Raw genomic sequence first — 27,905 nt, 5'->3', positions numbered from 1 at the left:
TGTTGCTTGTATCCTTACGATTTATATTGATATTGTTTCCTGATTGCTTATTTGTTCTCTATGATTATCATTAAGTGTTGTACCTTATGATTCTTGATGAACGTATCTTTTCTTTTATGTACGCTGAGAGCATATGCACTGACAAATTCCTTGTGTGTCCAATCACACTAGGCCAATAAAAAATTCTATTCTATTCTATTCTATTCTATTCTATTCTATTCTATTCTACTCTACTCTACTCTACTCTACTCTACTCTACTCTACTCTACTCTACTCTACTCTACTCTACTCTACTCCACTCCACTCCACTCCACTCCACTCCACTCCACTCCACTCTATTTCTATTTCTATCTATCTATCTATCTATCTATCTATCTATCTATCTATCTATCTATCTATCTATCTATCTATCTATCTATTTACCTACCTATCTACCTATCATCACTTCCCAGTCAAACTTACAGTTCTTGGATAATGTAGAATTCCTTCCTCGTTTCAAATGTGTCAATCAGTTGTAAGATATTGGGGTGATTGACCCTGGAAGAAAAATGCAGAGACCTCAGTTTCCTCTCTTCCCTTTAGCCCAGTCATAATTATTCTGCCTGTCATCAACTTACCTGGCCTGTGATATTCTCCATCTCCTCCCCTGCTGAGATCTTTCTTGCATTGCCTGTTTTCCTACTGCCTGGCTCTGTTGTTTGCCCCCCAGAGTTCATTTCTACAGAGACCAAGTCAGCAGAAATCTCAACCCGCCCAAGGGCTATCTCAATAATTCATGCCTGGCCTTTAAACAGTAAAGAAACTTAAAACAGTTCTTGTGATGCCAGCAGGTCAGGAAATAAAAGGTACATTTTTTTCTTTAAAGAAAAAGCAACATTAGCTACAATGGATGATGGGGACAGAAAAGGGAATGTTAATCTGAGGATGTGAACTTCGTTCTTCCTTGTCATTGCTTTACTTTTTGCTTGCTTATATAACAGCTGTTGGACTCAAAGCACTCGAGATGAATTTAAAGCAAAAAAATTGATCTGTTTTTTTTTTTTACCACTGGAAATACTACCTTTTTAACATTCTGAAAACAAGTTAAACGTAGACACACACACTCCCCATCTGAGGACATTTATCTTTGGCATCTGATTTGTGATTTTATTGGATGTTGGATGTTTTTGCTGTTGCATACCGTCCAATATTTTGGAATTGGAGGAGAATATTAGCACTGTTAAGGAATGGAATGGAATGGAGAGTTTTGCTGTAATTATGCCTCAGTTGTTTATGTGCTGTTAAAAAAGAACAGGAACAGGAAAAATTCCCAAATAATTTGGCAGTTAATAACCTTGCTATTGTTAAGAGACTATCATTAAAATGTATTAAATCTGCTGGCATTATTTAAGAACAACAAAAAAGAAAAACTAACAAGCCTTCAGAGTATCTTAACTGTTCTAGCACAGCCCACTCTTCTGGGCAGAGAGAACTGATGTCGTTCCTGGGATCAATTGGAGCCCCTCTTGTTAGCTTAGGAGTCACAACCCTGAGTGTTCCTGCCACCGCTTTGGCCTTTGCTTTCCACATCCTCTCTGGTTCCTCCTTCAAGCCCTGGTACTTCTCCAGCTTTCATGCTCCTTCCTGTCTTGCAAGCAAGCAAGACCATGTCTACGAAGATTCTCAATCACCCAGGTCATGGTTGTCTCAAAAGTGGTTCCCCCACCCCCCACCCCCCAAAAAAAGACAACTGGATTTTCTTAATTTTTTCCTATGAAAAGATGAGAAGCAAAACATTTTCAAAGGGAAAAAACCAAGCAAGTCCAGTTGGGGATGGGGTGGGGGGAAGCCCCTTTGGGTTGCTTGAAGTTGCTTTCCCTTGGCACTGCTATGTTTGTCACAAATGCTGCCTTCTGGTCCTCCTCTGTTACAGGTAGTCCTCAACTTACAACCGCAATTGAGACCAACATTTCTGTTGTTAAGTAAGACAATTATTAAGTGGGTTTTGCCCCATTTTACAACCTTCCCCGCCACAATTGTTAAGTGAATCACTGCCGTTGATAAGTTAGTAACCCGGTTTTTACTGAATCTGGCTACCCCATTGATTTTGCTTGTCAGAAGATTGCGAAAGGTGATCACATGACTTTGGGGCACAGCAACGGTCGTAAGTTCTGAGTCATTTGCCAAGTGTCTGAATTTTGATTACATGATCATGGGGATGCTTCAAAGATCATGTGAAAAATGGTCATAAGTCACTTTTTTTAGTGCCGTTGTAACTTTGAACTAAATGAACTGTTGTAAGTCGAAGACTACCTATACAGTGATGTATGGGGTTGATTGGTCAGTACCTGCCTGTCTGTCTGAATCTGGAAATCACACAGGATCTTAGTCTTGTTATTCTCCACGATCTTCTGTGGAATCTCCTATCTGGGCTTTGGAGGGTCTAGCCCAAGTGTTGTCAAACTCAATTTCATTGAGGGCCGCATCAGAGTTGTGTTTGACCTGGGGGGGCTGGGGAGGGCATGACCGGGCAGAGCATGGCCAGGGTGGGAGTGGCCAGCTCGATGTCACTCATGTTGGGGGCGCCTGTGGCGGCCCGAGCGCTGCTGGCCAAAATGGGATCCCAAGCTCCATTTTCAGCTGCGACGGCCTCCTGCAACCCTCTGCCAGCAAAAACAGAGCTTGGGAGGGCTGCATGCAGCTCTGTTTTCACTGGCAGATGCACTGCGGGCCAATCCTTCGCTGTTTCCCTGCAGGCCAGATTTAAGCAGCCCGCGGGCCGGATCCGGCCTCCAGGCCTTAAGTTTGTCACCCCTGGTCTAGCCCATACACTGTGCAGATGTTCCTGTATACAATGCCAGGTACTTGTTTGTGCTGTTCAGTATATGCTGTTCCTGCCATTGTGCATTGGATTGAAATCTCTCTGCACTGTCTGCACCTTGGGTGCTGCCTAGTGTGGTAGAACCCTGCTTCTAGGGATCTGTTGGTTGCAAGGAAACATACATAACTGGGAAATCGGTACCTTTCATTGTTACTCTATTGCTGCAAATATATATCGAGCTTTGATTGGCAGGGAGCCCCCTCCTCCCTTGTGCAAGTTTCTCCAGATTTTAAGCCCAGTTCTTTTATCATTTTGATAGGCAGAGATTTGCTGTAGTGGTCCCAGGATAGGGTCTTAAGATGAATCTGGCTCAATGACTCTCTAGAAGATTCCCTTGGAACCACATTTACATCCGTTTGGTGCAGTGGGCAAAACGTGGAGTGTAAATGAGCAAACTTACACAGTAGTCCTTTGTCCTATGTCACTAAATAATATGAAAAGAGAAGCCATTCTGCCATCCCCTACTGGCCAGCACTGACCCACTTTCCAGTGGGAAAAATCAGCATTGCAATGTTTCCAAGTAAGGCTGGAAATGGATGCTTTAGCAGTTATCCATAGCCAGCTGATCAGAGGATTCTCATCCAAGCCTGCCTGATCTAAAGTTTGGCTATCTTACACAGCTCTTATCTGATCGTATGTTGATCATGTTTTCCCTATAGACGCAGTTCTCATTAAGAGAATATTTTTTTCCACTCTTCAAAAATAGTGAGGGGGAAAAGCTGTAGTGAACAATTTCCTATGTAGTGGTACAGTTGTTACAGGGCACAGAAGCCTGCCAGGAAAACAAAGAAGCAGATGGCTCCTTAATACCTCAGCATGTTTGCTGCTGTCTGTTGTTTTAATTTTCCCCAATATTTTGGTCTCTCTCTGTTCCCTTTCTCATTACTCCAGTGCACTCAAGTTCCTTCCCCATACATCTGTTGTCATAACTGAACATATAGGCTACAACTTAGCTAGAGCGTCCACAAACTCATTGTAGACACACTTCAGTTTAGGCATCTGAAGATGCAGAAATATGGACAACCCCTAGATGAGGGGTGTCAAACTCATGTCGTCATGGCGGTGTCACGTGGCATATCGGGACTTTCCCCCTCCCTTCGCTAAACCGGGCACGGGCGTGGCCAGCACATGACACATCCCGCCCATGGGTTTGACAGTCCTGCCCTATATGATAACAAAGCGTGGCCATCTAGTGGCCATTTAGATATATGCAGCCCAGATGTGGCTTATGTAATCCAGGGGTCACCAATCTTTCCGACCTCAGGGACCACTAAATTCATAATTTTAAATCCCTCGGACCACTAATATGATATGCCTAATGACCAGTTGGGTGGGCGTGGCAAAGTTTTCATGTGACTGGGTGGACGTGGCTAACTCAATGTCACTCATGTTGAGGGGCACCTTGCCAGCCTCTACTCGCTACTCCTCGCCCGTCCGCCCGGGCTCCTTGGGGCCCCAACAGGAAGCAGTTGCTGGGGCTAAGCAGCCACCATGAAAAAGAGTTGGCAAAAACAGCTGGCTCAGTTCAAATTGGATCTGACCGAGAAGGAGGCTCAGCAGAAACACCTCATTCAGGACTACTACCATAGGTTTTCCAAACAGAGGGAAGACCTGTGGGAGTGCAAGGACAGGTACCGGCACCTGGAGGCTCAGCGGGCTGAGATGGTCAGCCAGTTCCAGGCCATGATGCAGTCCCACTGGAACAAGGCCCTCTGGCTCTTTGCCACCAATGGCACTTCCCTCCAGCCTTCACCCAAAGCCTTGCACCAGGAGGCTGAAGCAGACCCAAAGTCAGAATTTCTGTCCCCCACTGACCCACACAAGAAGACCCAGAAGGGGGAGACTCTCTGCAGCAACACAAATGTTCATTGCACGTATCTGACCCAGGGACCATAGTTTGAGGACCCCTGATTTAGTGCAATATAAAAAATGCAAATAATTTTTCTGTGGACCACCAAAATTTTCTCGTGGACCACCAGTTGGTGACCCCTGATCTAATCCATTCGGTAGTTGTTACAAAAAAAGGGGTACCTTTATTTAGAGTGATACAGATGGCGGCTCTTGGTGAAATTCCTTTTGTTACACAAAGATGCAGAAGGGTAACGTCAGTTCTTGCACGTGCATGCACACATATACACACCAGGAACCTACATTTTTAGGATGAAGATTTCATTCTTAGCTGCTCTTCGCACTTTGCGTCCATCTTTCTTGAGAAATTTCTTGCAGATGTACAGTCTGTCTGTTTGTCGTTCACGGGCCACACAGATCTCACAGAATTCCTTCCTGTGGAATAGTGATCAGAAAGAACTCTGTGGGTTTTTTTTATGGCTACCTTGATCTTGATGTTCTGTTTTCTATAGTTACCAGCCAAATACCGTTACATGGTATAGAGCCAAAATGGAAAGAGATGTCCAATCCCTGTTGTTTATCCCAGCATCAAATAATTAAAACTGTTTTAGCTATCAGAATTAATAGACAATGACAAAACGATATTTTACATGATCTCTGGTTAGGATCAAAGAAAGCAAACCAGACTAGAGCAGGGGTCTCCAACCTTGGCAACTTTAAGCCTTGGCAGACTTCAACTCTCAGAATTCCCCAGCCAGCTTTGCTTTGCTGGCTCGGGAATTCTGGGATTTGAAGTCCGCCAAGGCTTAAAGTTGCCATGGTTGAAGACCCCTGGACTAGAGAGATTTTAAAGCCCAATATGATCACCATTTTTCAGCTTTGCCTGCCTCATTTTTTAGGAATATGATGTGTGTGAAAGAGACAGAAGAGCTTGTACAGTGTTCTGCCTTCTTGGAGTGGAGAAAAGATAAAACATAAATAGAATTCATAAGTAAAGGCAAGACACCATGGCAAACTTGAAACATCTAGAATTCCTTTGTGTGTTTGGGGTGAGATAAAAGTGATTGATTTTATTTCCAAGTTCGATTTACATTTTGGGAAGCCTTGCATAAACAAGTCTTTTTAGGCCATGGAATAAATTTCTTCAGCAAAGACATAAAACAGGATCTACCTGTAAAGAAAAGTGGACTTCCTGACTTTCAGCCTTATCACTGGCCTTTATCTAATTGCTGACTGGAATAAGAACTTCAGATTTCACTCTTCTTTGGGCTCAGTTTAACAGAGGTTGAGTGACCTCATGGAAATCCTAGCACAGAATGGGAAGCTTGCTAACACTCTTAAAGCTGTAAGATACCTTAAATGGAAAATATTGGACTGCAGTTGTAATTTTTAGCTACAAGTAGTTCGTGGCTGATAGCTATAATGGAGCCCAGAACTGTCACATAACAATCCATCTAAACAAGCACAGGACTACTACATGGTCAACGATACAAACAATACAAAAATACCACAGAGGCTCCATCAGCTGATAACAACCATATTAACTGGAAACAGATCTTAAGGGCTTTCTGGCCCTTAATGTTTTTCCAGAGGGTGTGGGCCACAATAGAGAACATAGAGCTGGGGTGTCCAAGCTTGGCAAGTTTAAGACTTGTTGATTTCAACTCCCAGAATTCTGGGAGTTGAAGTCCACAAGTCTTAAACTTGCCAAGTTTGGATACCCCTGACATAGAGGAATTGTTCCATTGGAATAGTTTTCTAATCCCTTTAACTCTTCTATTATTAACATGGGTATTAGTTTTGGTGATCTGATATTAGCAATACTGTTGAATGCATAAATACTACCCCTCTGTTATTCATTGAGCATCGCAATCTTTATGTTGAAAAAGTTTGAAATTAACTTGTGTTAAATTATAAATACCATATGGCCTAGATTGTCTATTTGGCAGTCAGAATGGGAAGACATCTACTAGCTATTGCTCATCCTCAGCAGCCAGTAATGCAGCTGCAATCAGATATAAGCTATTGCACAGGACCTAGAGTGCTGTTCCTTCCTCCTGCTGCTCGTAGCAAATTGGCTGACCAGGTACAGGCTGAGACGAATCTCCAAATCCACTGAGCATCATAGACAGCATTTCAGGAACCCCAGCACAAAGAGCAAGACAAGCAAAGATAGAAGGGCTATTAATCCACAGTGGAAAGGAGGTCATAGATCCACAACCAGGAGATACAAGATCCACAACCAGGAGATACAAGACCCAGAACCTTGCATGTACCTAATAGCAGCAGAGAAAGTAGTGTACCTGTTTTAAAATTTGAAATCCACCTGCCTATTTCATAACAGGCTGACTTTGAGAAGATACCCCCGTGTGTTGAATGTGGCAGTGTTATTGCAGGGGTTCTCCTAACAGCTGGAGAAGAAAGGAAGAGGCTTCCTTAATGATGCATCTCTCAAATTATTAGGACCCTGGTTGCAAACCCATTCCTTTCTAAAGTGGACCTCAGGACTCCAGAAAACTGGGAGTAGTTTCAGGCAGGGTCCCTACTTACGCTCGTAGCAGCTGTCCAATCTCATACTTGTCGGTGATGTCAGAAAGGCTGTTGTAATTCTTTTCATCCCGCAGTCCGATGCAGCCAAACGGCATCCTGGGGATGAGGGAGACAGAAGGACTGGCTATGAGTCTCGGTGTAACTTTTCTGAACCTGTTTATCCTGAGTTCCCGACAAGTTGTAAGTCAGAGATGGAGATTAGGTTTTGCCATAGAACCTCAAGCAGCCAGCTTTAAAAGGAGATATTCAAACAAGCGGTAGTTGGCCATGCAGCTTGTAGTACAGCCTTGATTGCTAGATTCCAAGCACAAGTCGGAAGGATTAGCATGTTTTGTTCTGAACCAACAGCTTCATTTTTCTCTTTGCAGAATACCTCCCAACGTTTATCTCCAAAACCCCTATTTCTATCCTCTCATGGAAGCTTCATATGTACTCCAAACTAGCTCTTAATAGGAGGCATTGCCCTTCAGTGGAGAGACGGGATCAGGTTATGTCATAGTTTGAAAACGTCTATGCATTTATGACCCCTTTTTCTGTCAGAATTCCCTTCGTGCTTCATTAGCCTGACCTTCATACTTCACACATAGTGAATGAGAAATCTAGAGCTGAGGATAAAGCCTTAATTTCTGCCCCCCCCCTCTCTCTCCACTCACTTTCAACATATTCTCCAATTCTCTAGAAGTCCTCCATTTTTCCTGTGGCCAAAGAGACAATAAAAGATCTTAGGTCACATCATCAAGGAGGAAAGCATGATAGTGTGTTTACTTATTTATTCCATTTTTATGCCACCCATCTCCCACATAAGGTGGAACCTATACTATGACCTGAGGTCAGATTGATTTCATGAGTAGAAAACTCTTCATCTCCAAGTTTACTGAGCTTCTCAGTTTACAGAAGGCCAAGTGCACTTAAATGTTTAAGAGGTTAAACTTCAATTAATTAAATGAAATTATGACTGATGTGTCCCAATGACTTTGATGGGATTTAAATATTTTTCCCCAACCTGCTGCCCTCCAGATATGTTGGATAACAACGTTCATAATCTTTCTTTGGCATTCTGTTGTGACTTCATTTGCATCCATATGAACAACTGTTAATGATTGCTGGTTGCTAGAGGCATCTGATATTTTTGCATATGAACTTCTAGATATACAAACAGAATGAGCTTTTGTAACAGAATGAGATCCCAAAAGTTCCCAAATATTGCAAAAGAACAAAGTTTTGTAATATTTGAAAGATTAAAGTAAGTGTAATGATGTGGATTTTTAGACAATATTCTATTTTGATTCATAATGTCACAGGATATCTTTGCAGTTTTTCACCTCCTTCATAATCCTGTCAGGCAGTTCCAAAAACTCCAACTGATTTTAAGACTTGGCATATAAGAATCTGTGTGTTGCGTCACATCAAAGTCCAAATCTATTTTAGGGCTAACAGTAGGCTATAGCATCATCTAGCTATTACAATGTTCCTTCCTTTCATTTATTGAGTGCAGTTATGTCTGATCCATTTCAAAAGATCTCAAGATGGCATTCAGGGTCCATATGCAATATATGAGATTGCAACTGGCTCAGAAACCTAGTCATTTAAAATTGGTAAAATCGGTCACTAGTTCCTAGTTTTTTTATTCCTAAATTTTGCTCCGAATTATCACACATTATAACACATGGTGCCAATGTAATGCTTTTGATGGAAATATGCATCTTGAGAGATAAAGACATTGTAATAAATTTGTCTTGGTCAAGCAGAACCCATGGTGTAATGTGTAGCATCTTCCAAGATAAATGGTGAGTAACTATTAGTCCTTTAAGAAAACTAGGTCAGACATAGCAAGAACATCTGTTCTGTATTCCATATTTGTTTGTTTTTATCCATTGCAGTTTTGAAGGGCTACCTTATGGGAAAAGAGGAGGATGTGGGAAGCATTAGATATTCCCTGTACCCCGTATAATGGCTGTAGATGAGCTTTCTGCTGTTTGTCAAATGACCACTGGGATACTACCCCTGCAAAAAGAAGAAAATGGATGGTGCATGACTAGCTCCGATTTGCAAAGCCATGACCTAATGGTTACAATTTTGGGATGGACTAGAGCAGGGGCCCCCAACCCCCGGGCTATGGACCAGTACCGGTCTCTGGCCTATTGGAAATTGGGTTGCATAAGCGGTGGGCAAATGCGCAAAGCTACATTTGCACAAGCGCAGGGCATGTGGACGAAACCATCGCCCTGCCACTGCCATTGTCAGTCTGCAGAGTCAGAAAGATTGGGGACCGGTGAACTTTCCTCTGCCACTGGGTAACTTTGGGGCAGTCATTTTCTCTCAACCAATTCATTTCAAATTGGTGTTTTTTCCAGGGGAAAACAAAAGGCAGGATATTAAAATGTTATGTCTCTGGTACTTGGGAGGTGGGGATGGATGTTGGCTGCTTAACTGTAATCATGGTTAACTATTACTGTATTTTTCAGAGTATAAGACGCACCTTTCCCCCCAAAAGAGGGTGAAAATCTGGATGCGTCTTATACTCCAAATGTAGCCTCGCCCAGCTTCTCAAACGGAGGTTTCAGAGACTGAAAAAAACTTCAGAAACGAAGCTCCCAAACAGAGCTTAGAGGCTTTTTTTCCTGAAGCTCTCTTTCAGAGGCTTTCAAAGGCAGAAAAATGTTTTTTCTGAAATGGAGTTTCACAAGTTTCAGAGACAGAAAAGAAAGCAAGGCACAGAGCTCACAACCAAGGAACCTGTGGCTAAAATTCACCTCTGGGAACAGCTAATTGGGGGTATTCCGGGAGGCCAATCCACCTGCCAATCAGCTTTTTTGTTACTTTCCTCCCCAAAAACTAAGGTCCGTCTTATACTCCGAAAAATACGGTAATCGCCATATATTTATGGTAGTTAAGCATGCATCAGTTTGTCTTGCAAATGTAGTCTCTGTTGGGTGAAGATCTGAGAACTACTATAGAAATCAACTTAACTTTGCTAGTGTGGAATTTGCTGTAATAGTGCTAGTAGGGCACTTTGAAAGGCATTTCCTCGGTATCATGATGCTCTGTGACACCCATATGACATTTCCAATGCCTTTTCAACTCTAGGGATGGTCAAACTACCCGTTCTCCAAATCTAGCTCCACAACGCATTATGGATATCTCGGCACCCAAGGGGCATCATTAGACACAGATGCTCCTTCTTGTTCAAACAGAGCAATAGCAGACTTGATCTTCCTTGCATAAAGAAACATTGAGAGCTGGGGCCATATTCATGCAGCCAGTTCTGGGTGACTCATTGTCATGAATCTCAGCAACAGATCCATAGATTTCTAGTTCCACACTTAAAGAGCTGAAGCTAATATCTGGAGGCAGCCGCATGGAGCCCAGAAGTAAAGTATAGCAATTTTCTTTTATGGATGGTTTGGATTTGAATTTTCACTCAATTTCTCTTCGGCCTTTATTTCTTTTTGACTTTTTAAATCTATCCTTTTGACAACCAACTTGCTAAATATCTTATCCAGTGCTTTATATTCATTGGCGCAAGAAAAAGAAGTTGCAAGATGCAGTAACCTGAAATTAGAAAGATTTTTAGCAGCTTTTTTTTTTTTAGAAGCTGGTGGATCCTGGGCATGTAGACCTCTGGAGTTTTTGTTCCATTTTCTTAAATAGACAACCTGGAAGGAGGGAAATTATTAAGTTTAATGTCACTCACTTCTGAGCAGTTCCTGTGGTTGAAGTGCCTAAAAAGATCCAAATCTCTATGTTCTCATGAGATAAAACCCTATTATATAAAGCAGAATTAACAGCTGTTCATTATATGGAATCCAGTGACTTAAATCCAGTGACTGGGGGAAGAAAAGGGGCTTAATAGAAAATCCCATTCTATGAGAATCTTCATTGCCAGTGTTAGATTTTGCTTGCTGTCTATTAGTCTCCAAGGTCCTATCCATTGGCTGATGGCCTATCATGTCATGGAATGTTTAAAAGCATTTTAACCGAAGAGGGAAAACAATTAGCAACTGAATGCTCACAAACACTAACATTTCTAAGTGGAAAGTAAAATGGTAATGTTTATCCAGCAAAAACACCATGAAGATGAAAGAAAGAAAGAAAGAACTGCATGCAGGAAGACAGAGAGTTCAGATGATAAATGACAAAAGAGCCCCTCAAATAGGGAAGAAACTAAGATAGAGGAACCCAAAGGACAGGTAATTCAGTAAAAAGAAGAAGTAGAATAGGCAGTGATGGAGAAAGAAACTCATGGGGAAGACTTGCCAAAGAAAAAAGGCCTAAGAACAAGATGCTGAGGAAAACAATCAGTAATCTTATTTTCACATATCTTTAATCAGTTCTTAAGCCACAGGGCCTGGCTGGGTTCATAGTGATGATAAAGAAAACAAACCAAACCTAAGCAAACCACATTAAGGGCTGAGCATGAGGTCTGACCCCAGCAAATAAAAAAAGAGGATAGGAAGATGAACTGCAAAATGGAAAGAGAACAAAACCAAGAGTACAGCTTAGAGAAGATGGTTGAGGGCCAGGTAACTAAATGACAGAAAGCAACAGAAGGGGAAAGGGATGGCGATAAGGAAGCACGCTGAGCGGAAAAGAAAGAACTGGACGAAGCACTAAAGTTGGGGGAAGGCAAAGGCCAGGATGAGTTGCAAAATTTGCAAGGCTTTCAGAGAAAAGGACTTAGAAAAAAAAATTGGATGGGCAGAGAAAGGACAGAGTGCCATAAGATCAGGGGTGAAATGCTCCTGGTTCGGACTGGATTGGCCGATACGGTAGCAATGGCGATGGGTGGTTCAGAGAACCGGTAGCAAAAATCTCTCCCCTCCCATGCCCAGTTGAGCCACGCGATCATCAGAGCTTTTTTTTTTTTTTTACTTTTAAAAGAATTTTTTTTAACAACCTCTTCGGCCAAAGAGGCTGTTAAAAATGTTTTTAAAGGGTTAAAACAAGGCTCTGATGATCCCAGCTGAGGTGCCTGATTGTCAGAGGCTTTTTTTTTTTACTTTTAAAAGCATTTTTTAAAAGGTAAAAAAAGCTGAAGCCTGCTAGGCAAAAAATGGGGGGTTGGGGTTCGTTGGAGAGGGAGAGGGAGAGAGAGAGAGAGAGGGTGGGAGAGAGGGAGGGAGGAAAAAGGAGAAGAAGGAAGGACTACAAACCTGGCACTAGACGCAGCTTCAGAGGATAATCCAGGGCTGGAAGGGACCTGGAGGTCGTCTAGTCCAACCCTGCTCCAGCAGGACATTGTTAGTGAGTGTCTGTCTTTTGATCCCCCAGTCACATAGCCACGCCCACCCAGTCACATGACCCCCCACCAAGCCACGCCCACAGAACCAGTAGGAAAGAAATTTAGATTTCACCACTACGTAAGATGGCATCACTGTCATATTTGGTCACTCCCTGCTCAAGATATTAATGTATATCTGATATAGTAGCAGGTGGTTCATAATGTCAGACCCACCAAAATCAATCCAGAAGACCAAAAATAGTAGGGAAAAGCCAAGCATTTAAAATACTAAAAATGCCCTGAGAATTATGCACCGAAGGTTCTCCTAATTCTCCACCTTCTGGAAGGTGATTGCGAATGAGGAAGTGACCCAGGCCTCCCCCAGGATGGCATTTTACAACCTAATTGCACTCGCTGAACAAGCCTTCCAACAGAGCGTCTACTCACTGCCAATTATAGAAATGCAGCAATGCAGGAGCACTTGCATCTTACGGACTGAGAAAAGCTTGCATACATATATGCAAGGCCTACGTTGACTGTTTTTACTGTCTATTAACTAAGAAGAAAGGCTTTCCCCAACTGGCTGCACACGGGACACTTTTAATAAGCAAGTTCATCAGTCAACTCATCCTGAATCTGTAATATTGACTCCAGCAGACAGGAGCATCCTGAAACTTCAGAAAACATCAAACAAGACATTGAACCCTAAGTCTGGGTTAATAAAACACGAGTGCTATAAAGTATTTATATCACAGAATATCAAAGAATAAAGTATATTATTTCTTAATGTGATGATGTGCATTACACAATCATTACACAATCTCTTAAAACTGTGGTTTGTAGATTCCTACAAACATGCTGAATTAAAATTACCCAACCCCACTTTTGCCCATGTCTGGGTTGCAGGAATCAAGAGAACCACTGGTACCATCCATGGCCGCAAACAGCAAGGAATGTTCTGCATCGCTTGGTTGCCATCTATGGCTCCCTTCGATTTTTTGCAGCTTGGATAACGGAGTCCCTCTTTTGACTAAGTAGGTAAATGGGGATGTGAATGGGGAGACATCTATCAGCCTTCCCAGGTAGACCAGATAGAAAACTAAAACAGATGAGTGAATTCTACTTTATTTTAGAATCTTGCAAACCTGAAAGTACGAATCTCCCACCGCCTCCTTTACAACCTGAGTAACTAGGGAGGTCCCTTTCGTGCCTCTTTTTCTGCCCATTATGTAGTTGCAGGCTATGCCCTCTCTTATCTGACTGTTCCCTAGGCAGCATCTCTTCTCTCTGCCTGCCCCCGACACCTTTCTCAAGGTCTTTCTCACATATCATTACATCATCTTCCTACAGCTTGACTGTGTATAACAGTAGGAAAGACTGAATGCGATCATGAACTGATTTGAACTACCTATAAGTCACTGGAAGGCAGTGCAGATTACGGCCAAAGGAGCACAGACTTATTTTTATTTTAATTCCTTTAATATTTTAGAAGGGAAGAAAGAACCAAAAGTGAGGCAAATGGTAGAGAAGTACCAAATAAACAGGCAAGAAATTGACGAGCATCATAAAATCGACTGTACTGAGTACACATTTTCAAAATAACACTTGTTGTACATATTTGGATATCTTCATGCACAGATCATTATTAGTCAATATTAGGTATCAACAACAGTAATTAATAGAATATAAATTATAAGTCAAAATGAAAAATTAGCCTTATGAGTTGGGGGAAAAAACCCTATCCTTTAAGTTAAGAGATGTGGATGTGGAACATGAGTAGAATGTAATCCAAAAATGATTACCAAATTAGATTAAATTTTGTATATGGATTATTTTTCAGGAAGTACATGTTTAAATACCTTATTTATATTTAAAATGTAAATCATTCAGTAGAATGAAATGGAACTTAAAATACAATGAGGGGGACAAAGGTTTAAAAACCCAGTGCCTGAAATGGTTATGGTATTGGGAAGAAACCATACCAACAAAACATTGAAAGGAAAGCAAAGAAGGTGAAGACTGAAAGGAGACTTAGTATAGCTGGAAAGCTGAGGCAGAAAGGGGACATGGACTCCAGAAGCCTCCACAGATCAGAAAATAGGCGTAGGAGAGAAAACCACATGGAAAATTAAAGCAACCTAAACATAAAGGTAAAGGTTCCCCTCGCACATACGTGCTAGTCGTTCCTGACTCTAGGGGATGGTGCTCATCTCCCTAAGCCGAAGAGCCAGCGCTGTCCGAAGACGTCTCTGTAGTCATGTGGCCAGCATGACTCAACACCAAAGGCACACGGAACGCTGTTACCTTGCCACCAAAGGTGGTCCCTATTTTTCTACTGGCATTGTTTACGTGCTTTCAAACTGCTAGGTTGGCTCACCCCGTTATGCGGCACTAGGGATTCGAACCGCTGAACTGCAGACCTTTCAGTCGACAAGCTCCGCGTCTTAGCCACTGAGCCACCACATCCCTTAAAAAAGCAACCTAAAACACCCCAATTTTGTGTGCTTGCAAACGTAGCTCCTAAATTTCTGAAAATTCAATTGCGGTTCAAGACTCAAAAATAATCCAAGCCCCTTTTTATTTTAGAGCTGTCCTTGGCTGAAGATCTTATAGTTTTGCTGTTGCTTTTCAGCCCTAATCAGTCATTTCTTCTCTAGCCTGATCTATGACAATGAGCAGACTATAGTTAATCAATGCCTACATTATAAAACGTTTAGAATTTGGGGTAGAAAGTGATTTATTTGGTAGTAGTTTTCTCAATAAGTTTTTGAAGCAAAAGCTTTCAATTTCAACAGAATTGCAGCAATACATTATTGTAGGCTGCACATGCCACATCATTAATTTTACAACCTGGGAATAGTATATAAACAGCTTAGAGCTATGCTTGCAATCAGCATGTTGACAGGAAGAAAGAAGAAGCAAACACACACAATAATCAAGCTATAAAATAAACAGTTTGGGGTAAAGTTAAAGAAGAGAAACTTGGGTTTTTAATAAAATTAATCAGATTCCCTCTGGTTGTTTTATAGCTCTGAGTTTGACCAAATTCCATATCGCTTTGCAGGGAAAATTGTTGAGACTATATAGTTCTTCAGAAAATAAGTTTCATTGAATGCATTGGGATTTGTTTTGGGGAAGACTTGTGTTGGAGGAGCACATTGTAAGTATGACAAAATCAATAGTGTAGATTCATCCAGAGGTCGGTTTCAGCAGGTTCTGACCAGTTCTGGAGAACCAGTAGTGGAAATTTTGAGTAGTTCGGAGAACCGATTGTAAAAATTCTGACTGGCCCTGCCCCCATCTATTCTCTGCCTCCCAAGTCCCAGCTGATCAGGAGGAAATGGGGATTTTGCAGTAACCTTCACCTGGAGTGGGGAGGAAATGGAGATTTTACAGTATCCTTCCCCTGGAGTGGGGTGGGAATGGAGATTTTACAGTATCCTTCCCCTGGAGTGGGGTGGAAATGGAGATTTTACAGTATTCTTCCCCTGCCATGCCCACCAAGCCACGCCCACCAAGCCACGCCCACAGAACCGGTAGTAAAAAAAATTGAAACCCACCACTGGATTTATCTGTTGTATTTGGTCATTCCAGTGGTTTCACAGGGTTCATTTTGTGTGTAAAGCAAACTTATCTTAAGGTTGCAATGAAAAATTCTGTCAAAATCAATTCATTCACAAAAATGACTGCAGTATTGGATTACTGGATATTGGATTGCATATTTCCACTTAGAAAGGGAAATAGATTCACAGTTGCCACATTCCCATCTTTTATACCAAGAACTGGTGCCTGAGCATTTTGTTCTGCATAATAACAGCTAATAGTTAACACATTGCCAAGAGTTCTACTGTGCCTTTAATTTAGCCCTCTCTGCAATATTTATCTTTTTCCAATTTGGAATTGTTAGGGGGAGTTTTGTGCCTGTGTGTCTTTGAATCATTGCTGACTCCTGCCCAGATTAGTCCCTGCAGTTTTCTTGGCAATGTTTTGGAAGTGATTTGCCTTTTCTTTCTTCTCAGGGCTGAGAGAGAACGACTAGCTCAAGGTCACCCAGTTGGTTTTGCGCCTAAGATAGGAGTAGAACTCAGGGTGGTCTCCAGTTTCTAGCCCTGTGCCTTAACCACTACACAAAACTGGCTTTTCCAATCTGTTATCTGTACTATAAAGTGTATGCTAGAAAATAAGGTCACATTTTATTGGCAACCATTCTGAATGTACTTCTGCAACTGCCTTTTTACAAATTAAAGACATCCAGCTTTGTACAGAGCAAAATCCTTTACATATCTCTTTAGAATCCCCACTAGGTTTAGTGGATTTATTCTTAGATGAATGCGTAGATACAGGAGAGAAGAATCTGAGGCTCTTTAGATACCATTCCAGCTTCTCCAGCCATCATAATCTAGGAAAATGGAAGTTGGAACCATCTTATTTTAGAGAGCTGCTGGCTGTTGTAGCTCTGATATATAGAATATTGAACTTCTAACGATCCTGAGCAAGAAATAAAACTCTTGATTTTTGCCTTCACACTAATAAAAAAATTTTAAAGCATTTTTTTTTTACAGGAACAAGTAATAAGGACTATTCCCAATAAACAGATTTCAAGTCCCTGTAACCATCAGCAATCGAGTTCACCTTGTGGAATTCTTTATCTTTATCTAAAAACAAAGGGCTGACTAAGATGGCTGTTCACTAACCAGGGGAAAGTATGCAAAATCATTTCCACTGGTTCTTGAGAAACAGAGTGAAAATGAGATTCTTCTGCCCGTGTTAGGCTGTTGAAATATCCTAATTAGTTGTAGATATTGCCTTCTGCTTTTGCAATACAGATTCTTGTGGTTTATCACTTTGTTGTTCTTTTTCACGAATTTTTGCCAAGTAATTAATAATACATATGACACAAGCTCTCTCTGAAAGGCCTCGATTGGCAGAAAATGTAGGAGAGATACCACATAACATAGAATGAAATGAAAATAAAATTGACCTGGCATTGAAATCTGGTATGGTATCTTATTTTTCTAGGCAAGTCACACTACCCAACAAAAACAAAACGAATTTAAAAGAGAAATTCTTGGAATGGATGCAAATTTCCCTCTCTTGTTAACTCCCATTTCCACAGAACCTCTGCCCTCATACTAGCTGTTTAGCAAGAGGAATTTAGCCCCAGAAGGGCTTCTGGGGGAAAGACCACCCCCATACTGTAAATCATTCCTTTTAAAAAATATTTTTTTAAAATAAATGAATTTATTTATTTATCTTCTTCTCTTTTTCCTTTAATTACAAAGAAAAATAAGCAAAATTCCCTCTGTAGCTTTCCCTAGAGACTCCAAAGAAGACACATGCTGTGATGATACTTCACACTAATAATAACAATAGAGTGAGAAGACAGAAGTGGAGATGAAAAAAAGAAGAAGAAAGGATTGCAGCCCTCTGTAAAGGATGGGAAGCTACAAGCACTTTCATAGGTAGAGAAGGTCTCCAGAACGTAAACCATCTCCAGTGTTCAAATGCCACTGAGAGGCAGAGTGGGGAGGCTGCCTTAGATGACAGTCTTGAATCTCTATTATGCATCCTCCTACGACAGTAAATTGTCACTTGTTCATTTCTAACGGAGGTGAAAGAAAACCCTTTCAATTTCCAGTTCTGAAATGTCTCGGGCAACCAGAAAAAGGTTGGGGAAAACAAGGAAAATTTGGCCAGAATTCAGGAGGCATTTCACTGTGACGTTTGAGGGGTACCCAATAATTTTCACTGTATTCCACTATGGGAAACCTCAGAAACATACAGCAGAAATCCAGTGAATTAGAAATTTAAGGACTAGGGATGGTTTAAAAGATTACACTGAGATTAGAAACATTTGACCACTGCCTTCATTCTGCTAGAAATCTGACACAGTGTTCTCTTACTGCTTTCTGGTGGAAATCCATTTCTACCTGAACTATTTACAATACGTCCATCTTTAGAAGAAAGCGGGTTTCAGTTGTTCCAGTGCCACAATGATATAAGATTCTTCTTATATATAAAAATACATGGAATCCCGTGGCATCCACAAGAAGATACCATCACACTGCCGGACAGTTGGCTCATAATTGCTTTGGTACTACCCCGTTGTGGTTTCTCTGGATGAAAAGTGTGCCCTGGTAGGTAGGTCTGTAGAGGACAAGCAACTTTGTCACTTTACAAGCAAGAGAAGCCTCCAGAGAGAAGGTAAGGTCATGACTTGAAAGAATCTGAAAACAAGATGCCAGGATTGGATTTGGGGGATAATGTTGGGAAAAGATCAAGGCAGTGAGGAGATCAAAGTGGCTTCTGGTGGAAAGATCCACATCAGACCAGGAAGCCAGGAGTGCAACTACCTTCTTAGAAGTGCACAAAATATCCCATAGTAGCTGGGCTAGATTCCATTGCCAAATTGATGGTCTGGCCTTCTATTATCTTGCCTCATGGCAACAGTCCTTCAGGCTGGTCTGGAGAGGCCTCCCTCTGCCATCGGTCTCATCTTAATAGTTTCCAAACCTGTTGCTGACAGAGAATGCCTGGGGAAAGTTTCAACCCTCTTATTGGTGTTTTAACCCCCAAGAAAGCTGGGAGTTTCCATGGCAACCCATCAACTCGCTAGCAACACTGTCAGGTAACTTAATGGGCCACAATGCATGGGGAGCCAAGCTACACCTTGCAAGACAAACATACCCTGACAGAGCTCTACATCAAGCCACTTCTCTTGTCATCTGGTTGAGTTACCAGTAGGTAACTTAATAAGGATGCTGTACAACGCAGTCAAAGGACTCATATCCAGGGCTATTGGCCTGTGCACAGTTGTACTCCACACATTGTGCAAGATATAGCTGAATAATCTTCACCTACCAGGCAAGATATACACACACCATCAAATTGCGCCCGGCAGTACATGCACAGTAGGGCCTTGCAGTGGCAAAGGTCTGAAGCCATAAATAGCCACACTCAGCTGCACAAGCCAGTCGTTTCATGCAACTCTAGGCCACCATACCCAGTGATGGGAATGCCCTGCTCATTTTGCAGAATCACAAATGATGTACTGCAGATGGAGTGGCTTGCCTAAACCGGCTTATACTCAAAAGGCAGACCCAGAACTCTCACAATTTGCTACATTTTGGGAATTCTCCAGAAAGACTATTATTTTGTTCAGTTTATAGCAGGGGTCTCCAACCTTGACCACAAGTCTTAGTGGACTTCAACTCCCAGAGTTGGGAATTGAAGTCCACTTTGGGAATTGAAGTCCACAAGTCTTAAAGTTGCCAAGGTTGGAGACTCCTGGTTTGTAGTATTTGGAAGCAACCCCTGTCAGACGCTTGAGTGGTTTGCCATTGTTAAAAAACACATTGTAAAGCAATACTAAAACCTGACAAAACACATAGCAGATACGCCTAGCAGCCCTAGCCTTACTAAAATATAACCACCAGAGACATTCTAGGGCAGTCACAATCACTGCCAACACAGGATGATCTTCACCGGCCTCTTACATGAAAACGAGGGTTGCTGAACGTGTCCGAACACCCATGAAAAAATACGCAATGGTTGCTTCCAAAATTTGGAAGCATGGTTGAGCCAAGCCAATACAGCCTATCCTTTCTACCCCTAGGATTCTCGGCTTTCTCTTTTCACTTTCCCACAACATGAACTCCCACCAACGTTAGTCCAGTGAGCCAAGATAGTTTTATTCTGATCATTAAAAAGAGTAGCTACTTTGATGAAGCATGAAGGAAGCAACACCAAGTCATTTCTTTGAACTACAATGATGCATCGTTCAAGAATTTCAGAGAATCTGATACCTGACAGGGGTCAGCCACCCACCTACTCGCCTCCATCGCCAAACTGCTTACAGTACTAAATAGTATTTATTCTCCTTGCCCTCCTTTTGAAGCCACCGATCTGGCTGACCTACTGTTTTTAAAAACCCACACAGTTTTAAAAAATGGTCCTTACAAGTCTGGTTGCCTTGACGTTCAGTAGTCTTTGAGGATAAAAACGTCTCAAACTCCTCTTTGGGCTCTCAAAAAAATCCAGCTAAAGGTCTTTTGAAAGAAGCACATGCTGCCTAAGGCAAACCAGTAAATGGTTTATCACTGTGGGGCAGTCGTGAAATCCGAATTTTTTTATTACCGGTTCTGTGGGCATGGCAGGGGAAGGTTACTGCAAAATCTCCATTCCCTCCCCTCTCCAGGGGAAGGTTACTTTAAAATCTCCATTCCCTCCCCTCTCCAGGGGAAGGTTACTTTAAAATCTCCATTCCCTCCCCTCTCCAGGGGAAGGTTACCGTAAAATCTCCATTCCCATCCCACTCCAGGGGAAGATTACTGTAAAATCCCCATTCCCTCCCCACTCCAGGGGAAGGTTACTGTAAAATCCTCATTCCCTCCCCACTCCAAGGGAAGGTTACTGTAAAATCTCCATTCCCTCCCCATTCCGGGGGAAGGTTACTATAAAATCCTCATTCCCTCCCCACTCCAGGGGAATCCGGTTACTGTAAAATCTCCATTCCCACCCTACTCTGGGACCAGCCATAGGTGATATTTGTCAATTCTCCGAACTACTCAAAATTTCTGCTACCGGTTCTGCAGAACCTGTCAGAACCTGCTGGATTTCACCCCTGCTCTGACTCTAAGTCAAGGTCCATTGTACCCTAAATATATTAAATCTCAAAAGCAGTGCAATTGCTTTAGAATCATCATCATCATCACATATTTTTAAAAACCACATTGTAAATCAGCCATCTGAGACAACAGTCTCAACTTGCCTAAGGCAAGCAAAATTCAACCCCTTCCCTCCCCTCAAAAATTCCTTCCCTGCAGAAGAAACCTATATTTGGAATAAAAAGAGGGTAATAGTTTTCCTGAATGTGTGGGCTTAAAACTGGGCATAAAGACCGTACAAATTAATAACTAAACAGAGAGGGAATTCAGGGATTTTTACTTGGTTCTTCAATATTTCAGCATGTGATCCCCAGTAGTGCATGTTTTTGACAACAGGATAATCTTTCCAGTGAACTCATGGGATTACAGCAGCTAACTCCAGCTTGGTGTGTTGGCTTTGAACTGATGCTATCTCTCATCAGCATTTCTGCTCATGGGGACTTATGGGAAATAATCAGGGGTGAAATCCAGCAGGTTCTGACAGGTTCTCGAGAACCGGTAGCGGAAATTTTGAGCAGTTCGGAGAACCGGTAGCAGAAATTTTGAGCAGTTTGGAGAACAGGCAAATACCACCTCTGGCTGGCCCCAGAGTGGGATGGGAATGGAGATTTTGCAATATCCTTCCTCCAGGAGTGGAGGGAATGGGGATTTTGCAGTATCCTTCTCCTGGAGTGGGGTGGGAATGGAAATTTTGCAGACTCCTTCCCCTGCCGCGCCCACCAAGCCACACCCACCAAGCCATACCACGCCCACCAAACCACGGCAACAGAATCGGTAGTAAAAAAAATTGGATTTCACCACTGGAAATAATCCAACTGACCTGGAGCACACCAAGTTTTGGAAGGCTGCAGTTGGAAGAAAAATAAGCAAGGATCAAATCAAATAATCCTTGATTCACACTGCGATCCTTTGATTTGGTGCTCATAACTTTGCCCAACCTAAATATGGGTGGGGAGTGGGGAGTAGTCATTTCAGATGATTTCCATTTGGGCTAGAAGATCATGAGAAGTTGTATCCTAAACATTCAGGACTTTTTAGGCATAAGACCAATGAAATAAAGTGCTTGAAGTAATATCACCCCCTTCCAGTGGTGGGATTCAGCCAGTTCGCACCACTTCGGGAGAACCAGTTGTTAACTTCTGAGCAGTTTGGCAAACTGGTTGTTGGAAGAAATCATTAGGGCAGAGAACCGGTTATTAAATTGCTTGAGTCCCACCACTGCCCCCTTCTGTACAAAATCCAAGGAGACAATAAAAGGAATTTACCTCAGATTCTTGTGTTAGCATAGTTTTTAAGCAGAGAAGCCCAACTATCACTGGAATCAGAAAAAAAACTGTGTATGGGCATGTTAAGAGTCAAAACTCCTTTCTCAGAACTCTTCCCTTTTTCTGTAGCTCCCTTTCAGCTTCTTTTCTCTATTTGTCACCCACAATTACAGCTAGCCAATCTTGTGTTTCAAGTACTTTCCTTTGCCATAAGATCATCCGAGGGAAGGCATTTTACAAACCATGATATCTTAGATAGAAAGCAAACCATTGTTTCTGAGATGACTAAAACTTAAGTTTGTAAAGGTTTCTGTTCCTATAGCACATGTGTTCCTCGTTTTCATTTGTTCCACAGTTACACCTAGAGAAAAGCGGCTTTCCCTCTTTTTTCTCAGGTAATAAATTGTGCTCATCCCACAATCTGAACTCTATTTCAAACTTAAGGGAAATACAGTACAACAGCAACAACAAGATATTTGGCTTCACATTTCAAAAAATTATTCTCCTGTAAGGAAAATCGTATAAGAATTGCCAAGGTAATATATATAAAGCGCTTTTCACTTTCCAACCTGATATTTAATGTCTATTGCTGCTAACAACCACTATCATCTTGTTTATTATAACTGATTTTATGTTATTTTCAAATAACCCTTCCGATTTCAGTCCAGCAGAGAAGCGAATCCCATGAAAACCCTGGAAATCCTTCATTTCTGTCAATCCTGTTAACCCTGTTAACCCCACTAGCAAGTATTGGTACTCATGGTAAATGACGGGAAAAGCAACAAGTAAAAACCATGGAAGCTGGCTCAGATGGGTACAGTAGGTGCTGCTGGCTAAACTCATCTGCATTCAGAGGAAAGGTTGTGTGATAGGAGAAAAGCTGTCCCAGAAATAAACTAAACGCAGGAAGGATTCTACGATCCCTGAGTGATACAGGGTGGCAGGCAGCCCTTTATGCAAGCCAATTTTTTGTGTCTGTGGCTTTTCTGAGTCTATTGATGCCCTTGCATCAGCCAGTTCCCTGATTCACACATACATTCAAATGTCTCTATATTTATTATTTTACCCCTGTTTGGCATCAAGAGGTGTGAATTTGTTGAAAAGCATTTCCTTGGAGGAGCTAAAAAAGGATGTTCAGTTGTGGGCTAGATGATACCCTGTTCATATATGTGAGAACAGATAAACAGTCCCAATATTTTGAGAAACAGGACTATTTAATCAATCCACACACCAAGGCTGAGTCTAATAACTCCCCCTCAACCACCGTCCCTCCCAATTCTGGCCAGCAATCCAAAAATCCCTCCCTGTAAGGGAAGAGTTTCTATTTACTGTACTTTTTATTTATTCTCACATTTATTTATCTATCTGGCACCAGAATCCAGCAAAGCTACGCGAGATGCATACTTTGGGCCCCAGACACAGCCTCGCAATTGACCTTTCCACTTAAAAAGAAATGCACTCACTACTGAAGTGCGAACGCGGCTCTGCCAGGGCAGTTGACAGCCAGCCTTTCGCTTTTTTTCCTTTTCCCCCCTTCCCCAGTCGGACAAGATTGTCACAAGGGCGAATTCAAACACAGCATACAAAATGTGCAAGTTGCTGCCAAGGCAAACACAGCCCAGCTCAGCCCAGCAGATAAAAAAGGAGAATCCCAATGGTCTTCCAGATAATTAGAAGATCAAACTGGGATGGGGTGAGGGTGAGAAGTGGGAGAACCGTTGTAGAAGTACCACAACTTCAGTTTGTGCTGTTGTCCTATATAGTGTATGTTATAAGCTAGAGTTGCTTGGCTTTAATTAACTCTTTTAAACCATAAACTGGAGCATACAGACCACACACTACATCAAAACCAAACAAACCACCTCATGACTATGCGAACAACCTGGCCATTTGTACCTTCCCATCATCCCTTCTATTTTTTCTGACCACAGGCCTCTGGTTCTGCTTGCTGAGCCTTGAATAAAACATGTCTCTTTGTTTCAGCTGAACAGAGGTGGATGCAACTAGGAAAATATTTAACCTGGTGGGGATAATGCAACGTCCCCCAAAACACTCTTTTCATCCCCGCTGAAGAGAAAACAAGATATATAGAAGGTTGGGAAGTGGTGGGAGAAGGGAAAGGAGGTACTATGAAATGTATTTTCACTTAGAATGACAACATAGCTGGAGCTGGCATGAGCGTTAATGAGCTCACAGCTTCCTTACTAAACTCCAAGTTTATATCCATTGCACTCTCTGCAAGAGAAAGAGAGAGAACTAACAAACACAACCCACTGTATGAAGGACCAGGGACTTGCCCAAGATCAAACAGAGCTGGGAGCTAGGCTAATGGTTTGTTCCTGTCCAAATGAGTGGCACCTCTTTTGACTACCCTTAATTTCAAGGACATGATCTGCAGGGGTTGGTCCAGAATTAAATCCCTCCAAAAAGAACCACCCACCAGATTGCAAAACTATATGCCCATAAGAAGGAGGTCTTTACCTGGCTGAGATTAACACTTTCTTAAATGGCTTGTGCTGGACATAAGAACAGGGCTGAATATAAAACACATTCTACCGTAATGAGAACACTTCTACATCAGACCAGGATTCCATTCCAGCTAGCCCAAGCATCCTGTCCTCTACTCAGCTGCTTCTGGGAAAGCTTGTAAGAAGGACATGAAAAAAGTCTCTTCACCATGGTCTTTTCCAGCTCCTGGGATTCGGTGGTATGTTGCCTCTGGCGGCAATTTCCATAGCCATGGAGAGATTTCCTGTGCAGGCTGGGACCATGGCAAGCAAATGCCATGCATTAATAATGACAGCCAATGCTGTTTATTTTTTCTGCTCTGAATTGGTTGCCAATTGGATTAAATCTTTTGCTCTCGTGGGAAATAGTATATGCATTCGTTTGAGGAGGAAAGCAGGGACATTTTATCCATTCCAGAGTACCATTTTACTTCAGCCTCTTTCTGAAGCTGTGTTATTTTAGTCCATGAATTTATAACTTCTAATTATGCAGCACATCTATAAACAGGACAGACCTTTTCGCTCAGATACTTGCATAAATGCCCAGAGTTTGAACGTCATTGCTGACACATTGTCAACAAGGCATTGTCTTATAATATTTCGATAACTTTTCAGCATACTTCATCACTGGGATTACATGGAAAGTTTCCTCTTTAATCCCGCCAGAGATTTCAGTCCGTGGGGAATTTTTTGAGACATTAGAAGGCTAGGGAAATGAGACTTTTTAGCCTCTGGCATCCTCAAACCTCATATTCTGCCAGCTCCAGTTTGTAGATTATGTGATATACACACACATGCATAAAATGCTCTTTGAATGAATCAATCGGCTGTTATTTAGGCACAACACAAATCAGCTGAGCATCAACTGAGTATCAAAGACTCTCCAGTAAGTTCTCCAGCCATTCAAATCTTTTGCCCAAATTGTAAAAGAATACAATGGGGAGGAGAAGGTGGAAAATGCAACTCAAAAGGAAGTCATGGGCTACAGAGAAAGGTGGAGAAAGGGGATTCTTGATAAGAGGAATAGACAAGGAATGTCAATGAAGGGTCTCCCAAAAGCGTATTTTCCACAGTCATGAGGATTAGCTATTTTTCGATATTGCCCATATCCCCAAAAGGTCCCAACCCTGTGGCAGAAGCCACAATTCACTTTTGTGACAGTGACAGTGCTCTGCAGGGACTCCTGTAGAGACAATCTATTTCAGAGACTGTCATTTGGCAATTGGCAGTGAAAAAAAAGTAAGTGGTTTGTCTGTGCAGGCAGAATCTCAAGGAAGTTGCCCCTATAGCTGTGAAGGCACAAAGCACAAAAGCACACACATCAAGGTCCAAAAAGACAGCAACTAATTGCAGGGCAATCTAACAGGAGCCTATTACGCACGAATGAGCACATGCGAACGCACTGTTGCAGACATACATGAATAAATGGATGCCTTTCACATTCATGATCTTATGGGTATGCTTAAACATATGTATACGGTCCACATAACAGCAATCCTGTGAATATGTGCAGAATAGTCAGTTTATAGTTGTCCCTGCTTTGGTAAATGAGATGGATATCCAGATACAAGCTTCTTCAAAACCCCGGCCTCTTTTATTTAATGCTCTCTTACACACACACACACACACACACACACACACACACACACACACACACACACACACACACACACACACACAGGAATATATATACATACTCACGGCTGCTCTTGATCATCCCAGCTTTCCCAAACGTGGGTCCTATTCTGTCCCCTTGTCCTAAAGATGCTCCTAAACTTTCTGACCACCCAGTGTCAAGAAAATAATTGCACCTATTTGTCCATCAAGCAACACACACTCTCCTCCCTCTTCAAGATGAGCACCCACCCCACTTCTTTCTTCGATTGGATGCTCAGGTACCCCCCCTCCCGCCTTATTCCCCACTCCCATCTTCTGCCTGCCCAGCCAATTGTGAATCCCACTCCCCAGCCTCGGGCCAAAGATCCAGCTGTCTCCCCGCTTTGGTTTCCCGGTCCTACCTGGGGTGGAGCTGGGCGTCCCTCCCCCACCTGGGGCTGGCTTGGCTGGCTAGGTTACTGCTTGCCGCGGGGCAGAGGATCGGCCGTTCGGGATGGCTCAGCCATGGCACGGAGTTGCCCGCCTCTGCGCTTCCTGGCAGAGTCTGAGCGCTGCCTGGGCTGGCAAAGAGCCCAAGTAGCGGAAGGCAGGAGCGGGCGGGAGGGAGCGGCAGCGGGGAGGGGGGACGGAGCGAAGAGAGACCCAGAGCCACGCGGAGAAGGAGAGCTGGGGCAGGGGTTTGGGGGGGTTGGAAGAGGCGTGTAAACAGGGCAGATCTTGGCCACGGCGGGCAAGCATGTCTTTTTTTCTCCCCCCCCCCGCCCCGAGGCAAGGGCTGGCCTTCCCACTGCAAGCTACCTGGAGGGACGCCCAGGGACGCGCTGCCCCGGAGCCTCACCTGCGCGGCGCGCTTTCTCTCGGCTTCTCTCTCCGCCGTTGGCTGGTGTGGAGTTGAGTGCGTGGGAAGAGACTCCCCGCCGAGCAGCATGGGCTTGCAAGCAGGTGCCACTTTGCTCCTTGCAGCGGGTGATCGATGGGCACAAGGGGTCTCTTCGGCGGGGTGTGTGTGTTTGTGGAGGAAAGAGGGGGTTTGAAAAGTTGGGGTGGGGGCAGCCGCGTGGGCTTCCCTGAGAAAACGGGGCGTGGGTACCCGCGGGCGTTATCCGCGCATACGGCGGCCTGTTGCCCCGGCGGGCTTAGGGGAGGCTCTGCCTTCACTTCAGAAGATGGGCATGATGGGCACGCAACTACAGGCAAGTTCCAAGGGACCCTTCTCTGGGCTTCAGCCTTCTTTTGACGTCTTCTTTTCAGGGCCGATCCCAAGATTTGTGGGTCCGTCCAGGGTTTAATCCCTGCACACGAGAAACAAAAGCAGCTTTTCTACAGATTAGAAGCGGCTGCTCTAGCTTGGCGTGGGGTGCGCAGGCAAAA

At 42.9% G+C, this 27,905-nt stretch overlaps 1 protein-coding gene across 3 annotated transcripts in view; it reads right to left on the bottom strand.

Annotated features, from left to right (window-relative positions):
* LOC131193298 (caM kinase-like vesicle-associated protein) overlaps nucleotides 1-27,471 on the bottom strand; it is a 34,482-nt gene extending 7,011 nt beyond the window's left edge. Inside the window, exons 1-4 of one of the 3 annotated variants that reach the window (XM_058173324.1) lie at nucleotides 27,373-27,471; nucleotides 7,259-7,354; nucleotides 5,012-5,143; nucleotides 463-537 (exon numbers count right to left, since the gene is read on the bottom strand). In XM_058173324.1, the coding sequence (XP_058029307.1) occupies nucleotides 463-537; nucleotides 5,012-5,143; nucleotides 7,259-7,353 (302 nt within the window). In that variant the 5' untranslated portion in view covers nucleotide 7,354; nucleotides 27,373-27,471. Of the gene's footprint in view, nucleotides 1-462; nucleotides 538-5,011; nucleotides 5,144-7,258; nucleotides 7,355-26,618; nucleotides 26,759-26,935; nucleotides 27,086-27,372 lie in introns of those variants that run through there. The other 2 variants (XM_058173325.1, XM_058173323.1) reach the window with 2 other exon arrangements.
* Between the last annotated feature and the right edge of the window lie 434 nt (nucleotides 27,472-27,905).

The sequence above is a fragment of the Ahaetulla prasina genome, chromosome 2, assembly GCF_028640845.1.
Source record: "Ahaetulla prasina isolate Xishuangbanna chromosome 2, ASM2864084v1, whole genome shotgun sequence".
Lineage (NCBI taxonomy): Eukaryota > Metazoa > Chordata > Lepidosauria > Squamata > Colubridae > Ahaetulla > Ahaetulla prasina.
This window is presented reverse-complemented; position numbering and strand designations above follow the sequence as displayed.